The 16,701-nt window shown below is 37.2% G+C and overlaps 1 protein-coding gene across 1 annotated transcript in view; it reads left to right on the forward strand.

Annotated features, from left to right (window-relative positions):
* The window catches only part of NECAB1 (N-terminal EF-hand calcium binding protein 1), a 237,438-nt gene that overhangs the window by 217,422 nt on the left and 3,315 nt on the right, over positions 1-16,701 (forward strand). Inside the window, exons 9-11 of the mRNA XM_068525486.1 lie at positions 6,661-6,773; positions 14,185-14,262; positions 15,559-15,650. Of these exons, the coding sequence (XP_068381587.1) occupies positions 6,661-6,773; positions 14,185-14,262; positions 15,559-15,650 (283 nt within the window). The remainder of the gene's footprint in view (positions 1-6,660; positions 6,774-14,184; positions 14,263-15,558; positions 15,651-16,701) is intronic.

The following is a 16,701-nucleotide window of genomic DNA, read 5'->3' on the forward strand; positions in this document are numbered from 1 at the left end:
AAAGGAATCCAAATTGGAAAAGAAGTAAAACTGTCATTGCAGATGACATGATACTATACATAGAGAATCCTAAAGATGCTAGCAGAAAGCAACTAGAGCTAAACAATGAATCTGGTAAAGTAGCAGGATACAAAATTAATGCACAGAAATCTCTTGCATTCCTATACACTAATGATGAAAAATCTGAAAGAGAAATTAAGGAAAGACTCCCATTTACCATTACAACAAAAAGAATAAAATACCTAGGAGTAAACCTACCTAAGGAGACAGAAGACCTGTATGCATAAAACTTATAGTTTATAGACACTGATGAAAGAAATTAAAGATGATACAAACAGATGGAGAGATATACCATGTTCTTGGATTGGAAGAATCCACATTATGAAAGTGACTATACTACCCTAAGCAGTCTACAGGTTCAGTGCAATCCCTATCAAACTACCAATGGCATTTTTCAAAGAACTAGAACAAGAAATTTCACAATTTGTATGGAAACACAAAAGACCCCAAGTACCCAAAACAATCTTGAGAAAAAGAAAAGGAGCTGGAGGAATCAGGCTCCCTGACTTCAGACTATACTACAAAGCTAAAATAATCAAGACAGTATGGTAGTGGCACAAAAACAGAAATATAGATCAATGGAACATGATAGAAAGCCCAGAGGTAAACACATGCACATATGGTCACCTTATCTTTGATAAAGGAGGCAAGAATATACAATGGAGAAAGATAGCATCTTCAATAAGTGGTGCTGGGAAAACTGGACAGCTACATGTAAAAGAATGAAATTAGAACACTGCCTAACACCATACACAAAAATAAACTCAAAATGGATTAAAGACCTAAATATAAGGCCAGACACTATAAAACTCTTAGAGGAAAACATCGGCAGAGCGATCTGTGACATAAATCACAGCAACAGCCTTTTTGACCCAGCTCCTAGAGTAATGGAAATAAAAACAAAAATAAACAAATGGGACCTAATGAAACTTAAAAGCCCAGCAAAGGAAACAATAAACAAGATGAAAAGACAACCCTTGGAATGGGAGAAGATATTTGCAAATGAAAAAACTGACAAAGGATTAATCTCCAAAATATACAATCAGCTCCTGCAGCTCAGTATGAAAAAACAAATAACCCAATTCAAAAATGGGCAGAAGACCTAAACAGACATTTCTCCAAAGAAGACATACTGATTGCCAACAAACAAATGAAAGGATGCACCTAAATAGACATTTCTCCAGAGAAGACATACTGATTGCCAACAAACAAATGAAAGGATGCTCAACATCACTAATCATTAGAGAATGCAAATCAAAACTACAGTGAGGTATCACCCAACACTGGTCAGAATGGCCATCATCAAAAATCTACAAACAATAAATGCTGGAGAGGGTGTGGAGAAAAGGGGACTCTCTCGCACTGTTGGTGGTAATGTAAATTGATACAGCCACTATGGAGTACAGTATGGAGGTTCCTTCAAAAACTAAAAATAGAACTACCATATGACCCAGCAATCCCACTACTGGGCATATACCCTGAGAGAACCATAATTCATAGAGGGTCATGTATCACAATGTTCACTGCAGGACTATTTACAATAACCAGAACATGGAAGCAACCTAAGTGTTCATTGACAGATGTGGCACATATATACAATGGAATATTACTCAGCCATAAAAAGAAACAAAATTGAGTTATTTGTACTGAGGTGGATGGACCTAGAGTCTGTCATACAGAGTGAAGTAAGTCAGAAAAAGAAAAACAAATACCATATGCTAACACATATATATGGAATCTGAAAAAAAAAAAAAAAGAAAAAGGTTCTGATGAACCTAGGGGCAGGACCTGAATAAATTTGTAGATGTAGAGGGTGGACTTGAGGACATGGTGAAGGGGAAGGGGAAGCTGGAACGAAGTGAGAGAGTAGCACTGACATATATACACTACCAAATGTAAAATAGATAGCTAGTTGGAAGTAGCTGCATTGCACAGGGAGATCAGCACATTGCTTTGTGACCACCTAGAGGGGTGGGGTAGGGATGGTGGGAGGGAGATGCAAGAGGTAAGGGTTATGGGGATATAAGGGTACGTATAGCTGATTCACTCTGTTATACAGCAGAAACTAACACAACATTGTAAAGCAATTATACTCCAGTAAAGATGTTAACAAAAAAAGTCAATATAATTTTAAACAAATTTTATCACATTCTGGTGCTTTTCAAAAACTGTTAACTTTTCTTGAGCACATTATTTTTGTATATATACACTAGAATCCTTTTTCATACAATAGGAGTTTACAAATCTAATATCTTTTTTTTTTTTTTTTTTGCTTCTGTATCCTCATTAAACCTATGAACAATATTTTGTGAGTAAATTAATTCTGCCATGCACTTTAATGTGTTTTGTGGGCTATTGCCAACTAATATGTCAGAGACTTTCAAAACATAGTCTTGCTTTGCAGTAGCTGTTAAGAGACTCCAACAAGAGCACACAAGGAAGGTTCTGATGTTTCTGAAGAATGCTTGGAACACAATTGTAAATGTAGTAATAGAGACAGAATAAAATAAAACAAATTGGTTGTGTTTAAAACATTTCTTTGTCTCCAGTTATTTAAAAAGCTGATAGTTCTTGAAATAAAAAGATCCAAGAAATCAGAGGTACATGCAACTGTAACGTAACGTCACTGGGAAATACTATTCAGTAAACCTGGATTAACCTTTCATAATTAGCACTTCTCAGCCCAAGAAAACCCAAATATTCCACCCTAATTCCATTGTAACAAAATCCCTATAAGGTAAGTCATAAAAGCAACATTAACCCCTTCCAAAGCAGAGAAACAAAAATGTAGCACTATTTTCTACCGTGAAAGAAAGTTCTGGGCTGGCCATTTACATTATAGGATCTCAGATTTCAGTAAGGATTAAAGGCTGTATATTTTAAACAAGAGACATATAGAAATATCATGAAGATATTAGGACCCCTTCCCTACTTCTCCCGTACTCCATATACCACATCTTAACATGGCCAGCATAGAAAAATTTAAGGATTTTCTTTGGACCTCAGAAAGTCTACCTTAAATTACCCAAGATTCAAAAAGCTCCACTTGTCACAGTAGTCATAAAATGCAGGCAGATTATCTGGGCCTCTTTATAAACTGATTTCTTTGTGTAAATATCTGAGGAAAAGAGGGGAAAGAAGTGCCTTGTTTGGATTGCAGAGTAAATTTAATTTTTCCAAATCATATTCACATCCATGTATATAAGTGAGTGAACCATTTAGCTATTGCTATATAGCAAACCACCCAAAACTGAATGGCTTAAACCACAATTCTGCATGTAGGCAATTTAGGGCGAGATCATCTTGGTGGTCTCAGCTGGCTCCCTTTTGGCATCTGTAATCAGCTGCATGCCAGCTTTACTGATAATAGCTGGGCTTTCTCACATGTCTAGGACCTCAGCTAGGATGAATCCACTGACTCAGCTTTGTTCTATGTGGTTTTAATCCTCCAGCATAGGGGTTGGCAAAACTACAGTTCACTGCTTGTCTTTATATATAAGGTTTCACTGGAATAGAGTCATACCCATTTGTTTATTTATTGCCTATGTTTGCTTTCACAATAAAACAGGGGAGTTGAGTAGTTGTGACAGGAACCATACGGCCTTCAAAGCCTAAAACCTTTACTATCTGGCCCTTTACATAAAAAGTTTGCTGACCCCTGCTCTAGCAGGGCTCATTTACATGACAATGTCAGGGATCCAAGCGAAAGAGTGGAAACTCACAAGGTCTCTTGGGGCCTAAATTTGAAACCACCACAGCGTCACTTCTGCCACGTTCTGTTGGCCAAAGCAAGTTAGAAGTCCAGCCCAGATCCAAGAAAAGGGGAAATAGAATCCATGTCTAGATGGAGAAGTGAAAAGTCACATTTCAAAGGGCATGGGTTCAGGGAGTAGTGAGGGACTCTGGTCATATTTACAACCTGCCTCACTAGATCGCATAACAATTGCCTTCAGACTAAAAGAATTATGATGGAATAGGTGGATATATTTATAATATTTCATTAGGAAACCCCATAAGAATCATGTGAGTCACTGTTTGTGAAATATCTGATCTGTAGATTTTTGTCAAAAGGATGTATCCATAATTATTTTGGTAGAGATTATCTTTAACTCTTAGTCATTGATATTAAAACTAGGTCCTGGGAGAGTCAGATAGGAGGCTGATTGTTCATTATACAACCTTAGGAGATAGTTATTGACTTTGATTCCTGATCCTGAAGGGAAATAAGATAAAGCTCAATTAAAATTACTGAACTCATTTAGCTGACTAGGTTATGGAAACAAATAGACCCAAGATGTAGGATGATTCCAATGCAATAAAAGTTTTCCTAGTAAATAGTCCTCACAATGATTCAGGGACACAGACTTCTCTCACCTGTGGGCCTGCCAGTCCTAAGGCAGGTCTTCATCTTACTAGCAGAAAAGAGAAAGAGAAGGTGGAGGAGGCTCACATCCTTCCTGAAAGTCTTAGCTCAAAAGTAGTACACAGCACTTCTGCTCATATTCTGTTGGTGAGAACTCGTCAGTTGGCTACACCTAACTTCAAGGGATAATGGAATTTGTAAGTCTAACTCTATACCTAGAAAGAAGAAAGAAATGGATTTTGATGAACAGTTTGGAGTCTGTGCCATAGTCTACCTTCTGGTCATCAGATGTTCATTTGCATCTTTCTTTTCACATTTATAGAACACATTACCTTCACAAGGGAGACCACCCAAAGTCTCCTCCAGTTACTGCTTCTAGCTCAAAATCCAGGATCCCTGGATGATGTTTAGTCTTCTCTGTAAGGTCAGGATGTAGCCCTTTAAGGTCTGAAACCCCCAACCCCTGCACACACACAGATAAAATATACAATGATAAAACTAGGCCAGGATAAATGCCATAAAACTGCCACTCAGAAAACAGATGAATAGGAAATACACAACATTCACGGGTTAGTTGCAACAATGAATTCATACTGGGAAGGTATTTTAATGAAGGAAGTTCCACTATTAGACACCAGATCTCCATTCTGAGATCTAGTTAATGAAGGAAGTTCCACTATTAGACACCAGATCTCCATTCTGAGATCTGGTTAATGAAGGAAGTTCCACTATTAGACACCAGATCTCCATTCTAAGAGGAACTCTGTTTTCTGTTCTTCTTTAAGAGTTTCTTCTTGGTCCATTATCATCCATGACCACACCTGAGTCAGCCCATTGTGGAACATTACCTTTCTTAGGGGTTATGCAGTATTCACAGCCTGCTTCCTGCTCATATGAGTTTGGGGCCCAAATATTATTTTAAGCCTTAAATAGTCAAAGGATTTTAACACAAGGATCAAAATTTATTTGGCAATACAGTTGGTCAAAATTTTAGTAGAATTCTGATCAATTTACATACAATAAGTTTCATGGGCCATACTTAAAATTACTTCTTCGACACAGTGTTCAAGACTTGTTTATTTCTTTGCTAAAACCTATGAAGACAAGAATTCTATCTTAATCCATCACTGTATACTAGAATCCAGCATTTACTAATTCCCTGTAGGAACACAAAGTAGGAACATTTGTTCAATATAAAAAGTGCCTAACATAATACCTACAATATAATCAGTGTTCATCTAATGGTAGCTGTTAACATTAAGAGAGAAGTTCATTGGAATAGGAGATAGCAAACCAGAGGCTTAATTCTAGCTCTACTGCTACATAGCTGGGTAAGATCATGCAAGTTAGTTTCCTCATATTCTAAATCTTTCTCACGTTATTGTTGTTGCTTTGCACTTTTATAATTCACTTCCAATCCTTGTTTTTTTTTTTTGCACTTTTATGATTCACTACCAAAAATTGATGAGGAAAGGACTAATCTTGAGATCAAAATACCATGAGAAGCCCATAGGCAGATCTTTAGGAAAGTATTCAAACTACAGGTGCTATAATGGTAATAGGATTTGTTACAAGAATCAGTTGTCATCTAACCCAGCATGATCCATTAAACACAGGTTTCATCTAATGCCATGAGATTTGAGTAGGGCCTATTATAGGTGGTTAATTGTTTGAGAACCCTGTGATGGTTTATGTAGCTTTGGAAATGCCTCAGTGAACACATATTTTTTGAAATTTGGTTGTAATGAAATTCATAATATGTCTAATATCACAAAATAGCCAAGGAGAAGCTGGAGCTGTGCATTGTGTACAATAGAACTTCTCTTTAAAATCTGGTAAGTGACTTTAGGTCAGTGATCCCAACCCTGGCTGCACATTAAAGTCATTTGGAGAGGTTTTTATAAATACCAGTGCCTGGACCCCACTCCAGAGATTCTGATATAAATGCAATTTTAAAACCTCCCCAGTGATTCTGATGGAGAACCACTGCTTTTAAAAGGGAAATATGTCATCATGAAGGACACCTTTTTTAGTGCCTGTTACTAGAGGCAAGAAAATATCCTGCCTATACTACAGTTTTTATACAGTGTTATTACTTGGACTAGTCATGGCCTTTTTAGTCATTTTTAGATGAAAAATTGTTTGTTTTGTGAGGAGGGATGGGATGAGCAGTAGGGGTTTGGCTTAGGGAGGCTCCATGATAGTCAACACAGTAACACTTGCCCCTTCCTCTGCAGCACATCATGCTTGTGCAGCGTCAGATGTCTGTGATAGAACAGGACTTGGAAGAATTCCAACTCGCTCTGAAACACTATGTGGAGAGTGCTTCCTCCCAAAGTGGTTGCTTGCGGTAAGTGCTCCTGCTCATGTGTCTTAGATGAGGGTGGGGTCTGGAAGACTGTTATTTGAGAATCTTCATCTAAAGTTATGATGGTCATTCTAGCCCTCGGGGTGATGCATTTTGCAGAGTTAAACAGGCTGTTTTCTCTTTTATCCTTGGACTCTGTGTGGATTTGAGCATTAGGAGCACCAATGGAAGTCAAATAGACTGAAATTCCTCCTTTTACATCCAGGCAGACTCACACTCTGATTTAAATCATCTCTGGTATATGAGGCCTCAACTCTAGTGCATCTAGCTCTGATTGCTACCTTGAGAGTGCGCCCTATGGCCTAATAACCACCATTTCAGCCATTCATTATGAAGTTACACCATCTCTGAAGTCTTGATGGCAGGACTTTGTCATTTAAAAAAAAAAGTTATTTCCATGGCCACTCCAGCTCAGCCTTCTGTTATCTCAGGCTACTAAAATATAAACTATACCTCATCTTCAGTTTCTCTACTCCAAGTAGTCCAATAAACAACTACAACAATTATAATTTTCCAGAAACAATTATCATAGAATTCTCTTACTCAGAAACCTGCAATAACTATCTAATGAGTATCTTATCAAATGCCAGAAGTTTATCCTGACCCTACAATTATACTACCAACAGACCCCAGGAATCCATAGCACTGCTACCATTTGTTCTCCCTCACCTGAACACTATGCCTCAACAGTGCCCAGCTGCATATTGCCTTTCCAGCATAATCTATTGTCTTACTGCTGTGCCTTCGATCTGGCCACTCTCCTTCCCAGAAGTGTGCACCCAGCTTCAGGTCTCTGCCAGGCCATGCTCTACCTTAATTCCAAAGATCAAACTCACCTGCTCCTGGAAAACTGCCACAACCAAATCCACCCCTACCTTAGGAGCTTGTTTAAATTGTATTTCACAATACTCTTAGAACATTGGGAAAGCTTTTTAGCACATGTGTGCATGCATGTATGTGCACATAGAAACACATACTTTATGTCTCTTTGGTGTTCCTCCCAGTAATTACTAGTTATATTTTATTCACACTCTGGCAGAATACTTCTGCAGCTAAGAAGTCTGGCTCTGGAATTATACATGGGTTGTATTAACTTTGTGGGTTTAGGAAAGATCCTTACTTGCTCTAAGCCTCAGTTTCCTCATAAAGTGGTTGAGAGGATTAACTGAGTGCCTCTCATCCACTGAGGGCCAGGAAACATGAGCTGGGATTACTGCTGCACTTACTATTCCTTCCTTGTTGTCTGGCTGGCTAACCTCCTTTATAGAGTAGAATAGGACTTGCTCAGTGCCATTAATGTCATACAGCTCCCGATCTTCCCAGTAGTGCCTGATAACAGGCACTACTTTTTTTGCTATTGTTACTATACTTCACGACCGGCCCAAATCAAAACCCCATTTTAGTCTTTTTATTTCAGTGACTTAAAAGAGATTTGCCAAAGTGAGAGTATACGTAGTTTTAAAAAGCCTACTCATTTAAAAATAAAACTGATGTTTTGGAGAATGCAGAAAGAACATATACAGTCCACAGTGTAAACTGCAAAAAGTAGAGCTCAGTAAACTCCTTTTGGTTAGTGAGGCTATAAAGAAAATAAAATCTGGTTTGGGGTATCACAATATCCAGGAATAGAGTAGATATTTTACATTTACAAAAATGGTAAAAAGTTTTACTATTTTTAAGGTTCAGAAACACTGATTTAATGTGTGTTGGGAAAATGACCTAAAGTGACTAGAACAGCCACAGGGTGAGGAAAACAGGCTGTGGGAGAGTAAGAGAGTAGATAGATTTATGTTGCCTGATGCAAACTCTGTTCTCTCAATGAGGAGGAAAAATTGCTCCCTAAGCTCCAGCTGTGAAGTAAAGGGAAGGAGAGTATCCTTTTCCTGTAAGATAAATTGAGACTCTAAGACTCTCCTTTTCCTTTGCAAGACTGCTTTGTTTCTTAACAACTCTTCACTCCTTATTGCGTTTCAGCTTTCTTTCTTTTACTGGAATTACCAAAAAGTAGACTTTATCAGAAGAAATGAGCAGCAGAGAATCACCACAAAGAAATGGAAAATATGTGGAATACATGTTATGCTGGTGTGCCTATCTAAATTCAGTTGTATTAGTTGATCAAATTTAATCTTCTATCTGTATTAATTGATGAACAGTCAAATGGGCCACTCATGTCATCAGTCATGCTCTAATGCACTCAGTGTGATTGCCTGGGGCTTGGCTGAATTATCTGTGAATTATCAGAGTTTTGCAGTTTCTTCTCTCACAATGTTTGGCTCAGCCTCTCCATGGTTAGAGAGGAAATGCTGCCATAAAATAAAGTAGAAATTAAGGATTTATGAGATTAGGCATTTTGTTTCCATTTTCTTATTTAATCTTCACTGCCATCATCTGAGGTTTGTATTACATCCAGTTCAGGAGGAAATAGGCTCAGATGGGTTAAACAATTTGCCTGAGTTTGTCTGACTCCAAAACCCATGTTTAATCTTTCTTGTCAGTACTTGGTCATCCTTGAATTAGAGTTTCCTGGACTTTACATGGTTAACCAGGAATAGAATAGACAACATCCCTTTTGTTCCAATTATAAGGTCTTATTTTCTTAAATTCAAGGCACTGAACTAGTGAGGCTTTGCCCTCTAGGTATTTGACTAGGACACTCAGAGGTTTGGGGGGCTGACAGGGCTTCTGTTAGTCAGTCAACTGAATTTAAAAATGAATTACTCATCACTAATCATTAGAGAAATGCAAATCAAAACTACAATGAGGTATCACCTCACACCTGTTAAAATGGCCACCATCAAAAAATCTACAAACAATAAATGCTGGAGAGGGTGTGGAGAAAAGGGAACCCTCTTGCACTGTTGGTGGGAATGTAAACTGATACAGCCACTATGGAGAACAGTATGGAGGTTCCTCAAAAACCTAAAAATAGAACTACCATATGACCCAGCAATCCCACTATTGGGCATATACCCTGAGAAAACCATAATTCAAAAAGAGTTATGTACCACAGTGTTCATTGCAGCTCTATTTACAATAGCCAGGACATGGAAGCAACCTAAGTGTCCATCGACAGATGAATGGATAAAGAAGATGTGGCACATATATACAATGGAATACTACTCAGCCATAAAAAGAAATGAAATTGAGTTATTTGTAGTGAGGTGGATGGACCTAGAGACTGTCATACAGAGTGAAGTAAATCGGAAAGAGAAAAACAAATACCATATGCTAACACATATATATGGAATCTAAAAAAAAAAAAAAGGTTCTGAAGAACGTAGGGGCAGGACAGGAATAAAGACACAGACGTAGAGAATAGACTTGACGACACAGGGAAGGGGAAGGGGAAGGGGAAGTTGGGATGAAGTGAGAGAGTAGCATTGACATATATACACTAGCAAATGTAAAATAGATAGCTAGTGGGATGCAGCCTCATAGCACAGGGAGATCAGCTCGGTGCTTGTGACCACCAGAGGGATGGGACAGGGAGGGTGGGAGGGAGATGCAAGAGGGAGGAGATATGGGGATGTATGTATACATATAGCTGATTCACTTTGTTATATAGCAGCAACTAACACAACATTGTAAAGCAACTTTGCTCCAACGAAGATGTTAAAAAAGTTACTGAAAAACCCAAGCAGAGCAATTGTGTGACCCACGTATAACACACACACACATTTTTTGATTACTCTTTTCACATATTTTGTAATCATGAAGGCTTATTTAATCCCTGTGTTTGGCACGAGGAGGTACCAACTGAATATATGTGATGTACACAGTGTATTCTCAGAACCATGCTTGACTTCGGGAAGTTGAGAATAGTTTCTGCTTCCAAGGATCTAGGAAACCAGTTGGGAAAATAGGATACTCATTCTTGAACAATTAAAGCCATGTTCTTGGCCTTAATTTCACAGCTGTTAAGTAGAATAAAATGATTTCTGAAGTCACTCTCAGCTACCAAATTCTAGAATTTGTATGTATTCTGAACTCCATGTCAAGGATGTAGGGAACATGAATGTGGAATTGCATTGTAAGAATCAAGCCTGGGAGTTGTACTATGGCCAAAGAAACATCCTTAAGAACTCATGGTACCCTGTGGCACATTGAACCATTAATTTATCAGCATTTTTATATAGACAAAATAAATGCGTCGCTGTAGTGTGGTGGAGAATTGTGGGAACTATCCCTCCTGTGTGCCCTTTACTCCAGTGATTAGGCTCTGTGAGTTAAGGTAGGCCACCTGGGGAACAGAGGAAGCCAAGACGAAGTGTGTCCTGTTCCTGATGAGCCAAGCTACCTTAGGTAAGATGTTTAACCCCAACCGTTCCTGAGCTACATCATTTTTCCCCATTTCACTGACATTTTCCAGCTCCTGGAATGTTCAAGGTCTCCTGGAGCTCAGGGCTGAAGCTCTAAGTGATCTTATCCAGAGACAGCTTAGCCAAAGAACTGTTGCTTTAGCCAGTGAGTTTCTGAGTCCCACAGGAAGTATGAATACATTGAGGAGGAAGACTGAGGGTGTTTAAGTTAGTACAGTCACAAAGCAAAAGCTCAGAGTTACATCATGTAATTTTAAGTTTGCAAATGATTGAAAGCTAATCCTTCAAGCCCTAAGCCCTTTTAACAGAAATATTGCTGGCTGAAATTTCTAAAAATTTTATCATTAACCTTTTCTTGCTGTCTCAGTGTCATCATTGCATATGTATTATTATCTGTATTGTACAGTCTCAAATATCAATGTCCTTAAATGTCATTGCTGTGTATTGGTCGGTTTTGCCCTTAATTGAAAGCACCCAGTCTGTAGAAAAATTTTGATTAGCATTTTCACCCATAGTCCTTTGAGACACAATCTGAACTGGTCTTTCAACTCTTCCATCTGGCTCTTGACCAGATGGCCTACAGTCAGGAAGAAGGAGAAAGGAGCAACACCAACAAGCCATCCTCTCATGTCTGAACCTAAGGACACAAAGTTTCCCAGAAGTCCTTGCTTCTCAGCATACTTCCCTTGGCATCTCATTGGCCCAACTCAAGTCACATGGCCATTCCTGGCTACAGGGGAGGTTAGAAAACAAATATTTAGGTACATTGGATACATTGCAAAATGAACAATGGCAGGGCTTGGTTAGACACAGGGGAATGACAGTTGGGGAGGCAACAGACAGTATCTACCATATGATTCCCAGAGTGACTGTGAAGGTAAAATGACTTAATCCATGGGAAATGCTTAGACTAGGGCCTGAAACAGAGCAATACATGTTAGCAAACATCACCATTGTTATTAGTATGTATAATAATATAATAATTGTTATCATCATTATTATTGGCTTGCTGCTCCTCATTGTTTTTAAAGATTTGTCTTTTTCCCTCAGTTTCTTTTCTGTTCCTTTTAATTCTGTCACGTTTCTCAACTTTGATACCATTAAGGCTTAGCTTTCACTCACCTAAGGAAAGTGCTACTTTGTTTTTCACTATTGAGCTAACAGCTAACACACACACACATATACACACATACAATATAACAATTACTGGGCAAAACATTCTACATGTAATGCCTTATTTAGTACTCACAGTACTATTATTACCACCATTTAACAGGTGAGGAAACAGGTTAAGTAATGGACCCAAGGTGACAAAGCTTTAATACATGGTGGATGAAGGTAAGTCTATATGGCTATACTTCAAACCACTACCTTATCACACTTGTGTTATCTTCTTCAGTCCTTCAAAACTTGAGCATCAGGCTAAAATTTTGTGAATTTCTTGTGGCTAGTCTGGAAAATGGCAGGTTCAGATAGCAGGATAAGTGATTTTTATATGTAATAAGTAATACAAATGAATTAGTTTGTAGGAGGCAGTTCATAGTCATGGATTGAAATTTGACCATTACATTGTCAGATTACATTTGGGGATTACAGATCCTTTTAGACCATGATGAGAACTATGGATTCTCTTCCCAGGAAAAAGTAGATATGCACAGTAATTTGCAGCTCATTTCTGGGATTTCAAGGAACCCCGCCAAGAGCCCATCTATAAACTCCTGGGGTTAGAAAATCTCCAGTTTCACTTTCTGTTCAATTCCTTTGATTATGTTATAAACCTTTCCCCGAGAAAATCTGAAATTGAACTAATAACAATATTTGCTACATCATATCTTAACGGAAGCAAGCTAGATCAATAGCTCTGTGAAAAACACCAAACTACAAGCCAAATAAGTATTACAATTTCTGTGTAGTTACCACCATCTGCTGGCCACACTTAGGTAAATCCTAAATTTACATTGAGCTTGGCTATTTTACTGGTATGTTCTATGTTCTCTGTTAAATCAATATCCTATTCTCCCAATTTCTCCCAATCTCTCAATTTATTGGGATTGAGATATACATACTACTATATATAAAATAGATAGCTAATAAGGACCTACTGTGTAGCACAGGGAAGTCTACTCAATACTCTGAAATGACCTATATGGGAAAAGAATCATAAGAGTGGATATATGTCTACGTATAACTGATTCACTTTGCTGTAAACCCGAAACTAACACAACATTGTAAATCAACTATACTCCAATAAAAATTATTTTAAAAAATTTAAAAACGAGTAGTTTATACAAACTACTATGTATAAAATAGATAAGCAACAAGGATGTATTGTATAGCACAGGGAATTATAACCATTAACTTGTAATAACATTTAATGGAGTATAGCCTGCAAAACTACTGAATCACTATGCTGTATACCTGAAATATAATGTAAATCAACTATACTTCCATTTAAAAAAGCACCACATCTGATTTTTTTTTTTAAAAATCCTTGGGCTTCCCTGGTGGCGCAGTGGTTGAGAATCTGCCTGCCAATGCGGGGGATATGGGTTTGAGCCCTGGTCTGGGAAGATCCCACATGCCGCGGCGTGACTAGGCCCGTGAGCCACAATTGCTGAGCCTGCGCGTCTGGAGCCTGTGCTCCGCAACAAGAGAGGCCGCGATAGTGAGAGGCCTGCGCACCGCGATGAAGAGTGGCCCCCACTTGCCGCAACTAGAGAAAGCCCTCGCACAGAAACGAAGACCCAACACAGCCGTAAATAAATAAAATTTAAAAAAACAAAACAAAACAAAAAAACCAAAACTTTTTGAATGGATATATGAATGAAATTTTACAATGTTATATTTGTGATTTCTAAAATATACTGAGACAGTATTCATGATGCCAAACCAGAAAACTAAAAAAGTATATTAAACAGACATGTTAATCAATTATTAACAAAACTTCAATTTTCATGCAGGAACCATAGGTGTTTCCTATACAAATGGATAAGATTAGAGATGATTAGAAATATTAGTTTATTTCTTGTATTTAATTTCCTGTGGCTAATTACACCTTTCCTTTTCCATTTCAGTATTTCTATACAGAAGCTTTCAAATGAATCTCGCTACACGATTTACGAGTTCTGGGAGAATAGTAGTGTGTGGAATAGGTAAGTTATGAGCAGGCCTTATTTTTATTTTTATTTTTTTGCCAGGGAGGTGGCAATATACATGATATAATTTTAGAACCGGTAGAAAAAACTCCATTCCCTTTACCTCACCTTAAAACCTGTCCCATTTGCTCATTTTCCTAAATCTCACTCTCTTTATGGATTTGAAATCACTTTCCTTTTGAAGCACAAAAACTTTTGATTATGATCACACTTTAAGAATTACCATTTTACTGATGCTTTCAGGTAAACAGATTTAGATGTGGGTCATGGGTGTCTAAGGTGTGCAGGGGTGGGAGACAAAGGATGCAGAAAAAGATGAAAAAAATTTTACTTCCTAATTTTTCTTAAGCTCTGTGGTTTTTATTTTGCAATAAAGCTATATATAATGGTTAAGATCATCATAGCTTAACAGCTTTTTGAAATGTCTTTACTTACTGCAAATAAAAGGGAAATTCAAGACATTGTTTGGAAAAGATTAAAAGCAAGTCAACTTCTCTTGTAATCATTCAGTTTTGAATACATATAATTATATTTGTTAACTATTCCTCGATAAAGTTAAAAAATAAATCAAGTTCTTTGAAATTAAATTAATTATTAATAAGTAACAAATATATAATTAGAAAAATGAGATGAAGGAAATTTTGCTATTCTGAGATTATATAAATAGTTCTAGTTGGCTTTAAATGGCACGGAGAATATAGCTCTCCAATAAGTCCATATTTTGGGGTGTTAAATTATGGTAATGAAACAAATACCTGGAAATTTAGTTGACACATATTTCACCTAAAAATTTTATTTTTGTGGCTATTTTAAACACTGTGCTATAATGCATAATGACATCACTAGAATTTCAGGCACAAAAGGGAGCTTTAAAGGCAACTTATTCAAATCTGTAGTTCCAGGCCTATACTTTTAGATGATTTTTCTTTCTTTTTATCCTCTAGAGATGGAAAATCTATAGTCCTTCTCCTTAGCTATCCTATTTTTTCAACATCCTGATGCCCAAGATAGTCTTCCTTCTGTTTAAACTTCTTGCTGCAATTACAGTTATCTCCTTTTATCTTCTCTAGAGAATTAGTGCTCTCCTGTTTTAAAAAAAATTCTGGTGATACTTGTTAAATTACTCCTTAGTCTTTTTTTTAAGGGTAAATAACCAAGAAAAGAAGTCCGTATTCAGGCACTTAATCAAATCATCCGAAACCTTGCCACCTTGAGTGAATTTGAACTGTGCTACATTCTACTCAGGAAGATCGTAATAAATTGCACAGCCGTAACCTATAATTATTTATACAGCCACCGTCAGATGAATTATAGCAAGACCTTCCAAAGAAGTAATGTGGATTTCTTGGAAACTCCAGAACTCACATCTACTATGCTAGTTCCTGGTAATTATCCTGGGTTCACAATTCTTCTATGTGCTTTTGTATTGCCTTTCTCTGTTTAAAAGACAGTATGTTCTAGCCCCTTCCCCTTAACTGTACTCTATTTTTTATCTATCTTAAAATTTGAGAGTGGGGATAGGAAATAAGAGGTCTATATATTTTTTCTATTGCCTTTAGTCCTTAGTTGACCCTATTTGTATTCCTGGCTGTATTAAACCTAATATTAGTCATTTTCTGGTCACCTTTTAACAATTTGAAGTACAAATATGACATTGCAAAAAATTATTCAAATGCTTTACTATATTATGGTGTATTGAATAAATTTGAAATAGGTGACCCATAGATTGGAGATTAGAATTATGTTAGAAATATCTTTATTATAATAACTGTTAAAATATTTTTTGTAATTGGAAAAAAAGGAGAAGGGAAAAAGAAATTTGAAATGAACTTGTCTGAGAAGTCTGGCCTAGCCAAAGCTTATTTAAGATAATTGAGAACAAAAATTCATTTGTTCATCTACCCATCCATTCAATTACCAATTAAACATACTTTTACTGAATGTTAATAAGTGCTAGGCACTGGGGATACTGGGGTTCCTAGCCTGTTTACTAGCACTGATTGAGCTCCAATTATGAACAAGCACTGTGTTGGGAGCTACAGAGGGTACAAAGTAAAAATACAGCCCCTACCCATAAAATGCTTTCTGTCCAGTAGGAAAGACAATTGTTTGCAGAAAAATAACAAGCTCAGGACATACATAGTAGTTACCCATTAGAGTCATAATGTGCTATTTGAATTTAGAGGAGTGGATTGCCTCTTTAACAGCTTTTAATGAGGAGATGATCCTTGAGCTGGACTTTAAAAAATGAGATTTGGACAAATAAAGATGGAGAATGGTACTTAGATAGAGGTAAATTGTAGACATGAACAAATGCAAGAAATGTTAAATGTGCTGTGTTAATTGGTGCAAAGATATGATTAAAGCATAAGGCTTGTATATGGTACATGTGTAAAGAGAGAAGAGAGTAGGAAATGGGAGTTGAAAATATAATAA

Source organism: Eschrichtius robustus, chromosome 17 (genome assembly GCF_028021215.1).
Source record: "Eschrichtius robustus isolate mEscRob2 chromosome 17, mEscRob2.pri, whole genome shotgun sequence".
Taxonomy (NCBI): Eukaryota; Metazoa; Chordata; class Mammalia; order Artiodactyla; family Eschrichtiidae; genus Eschrichtius; species Eschrichtius robustus.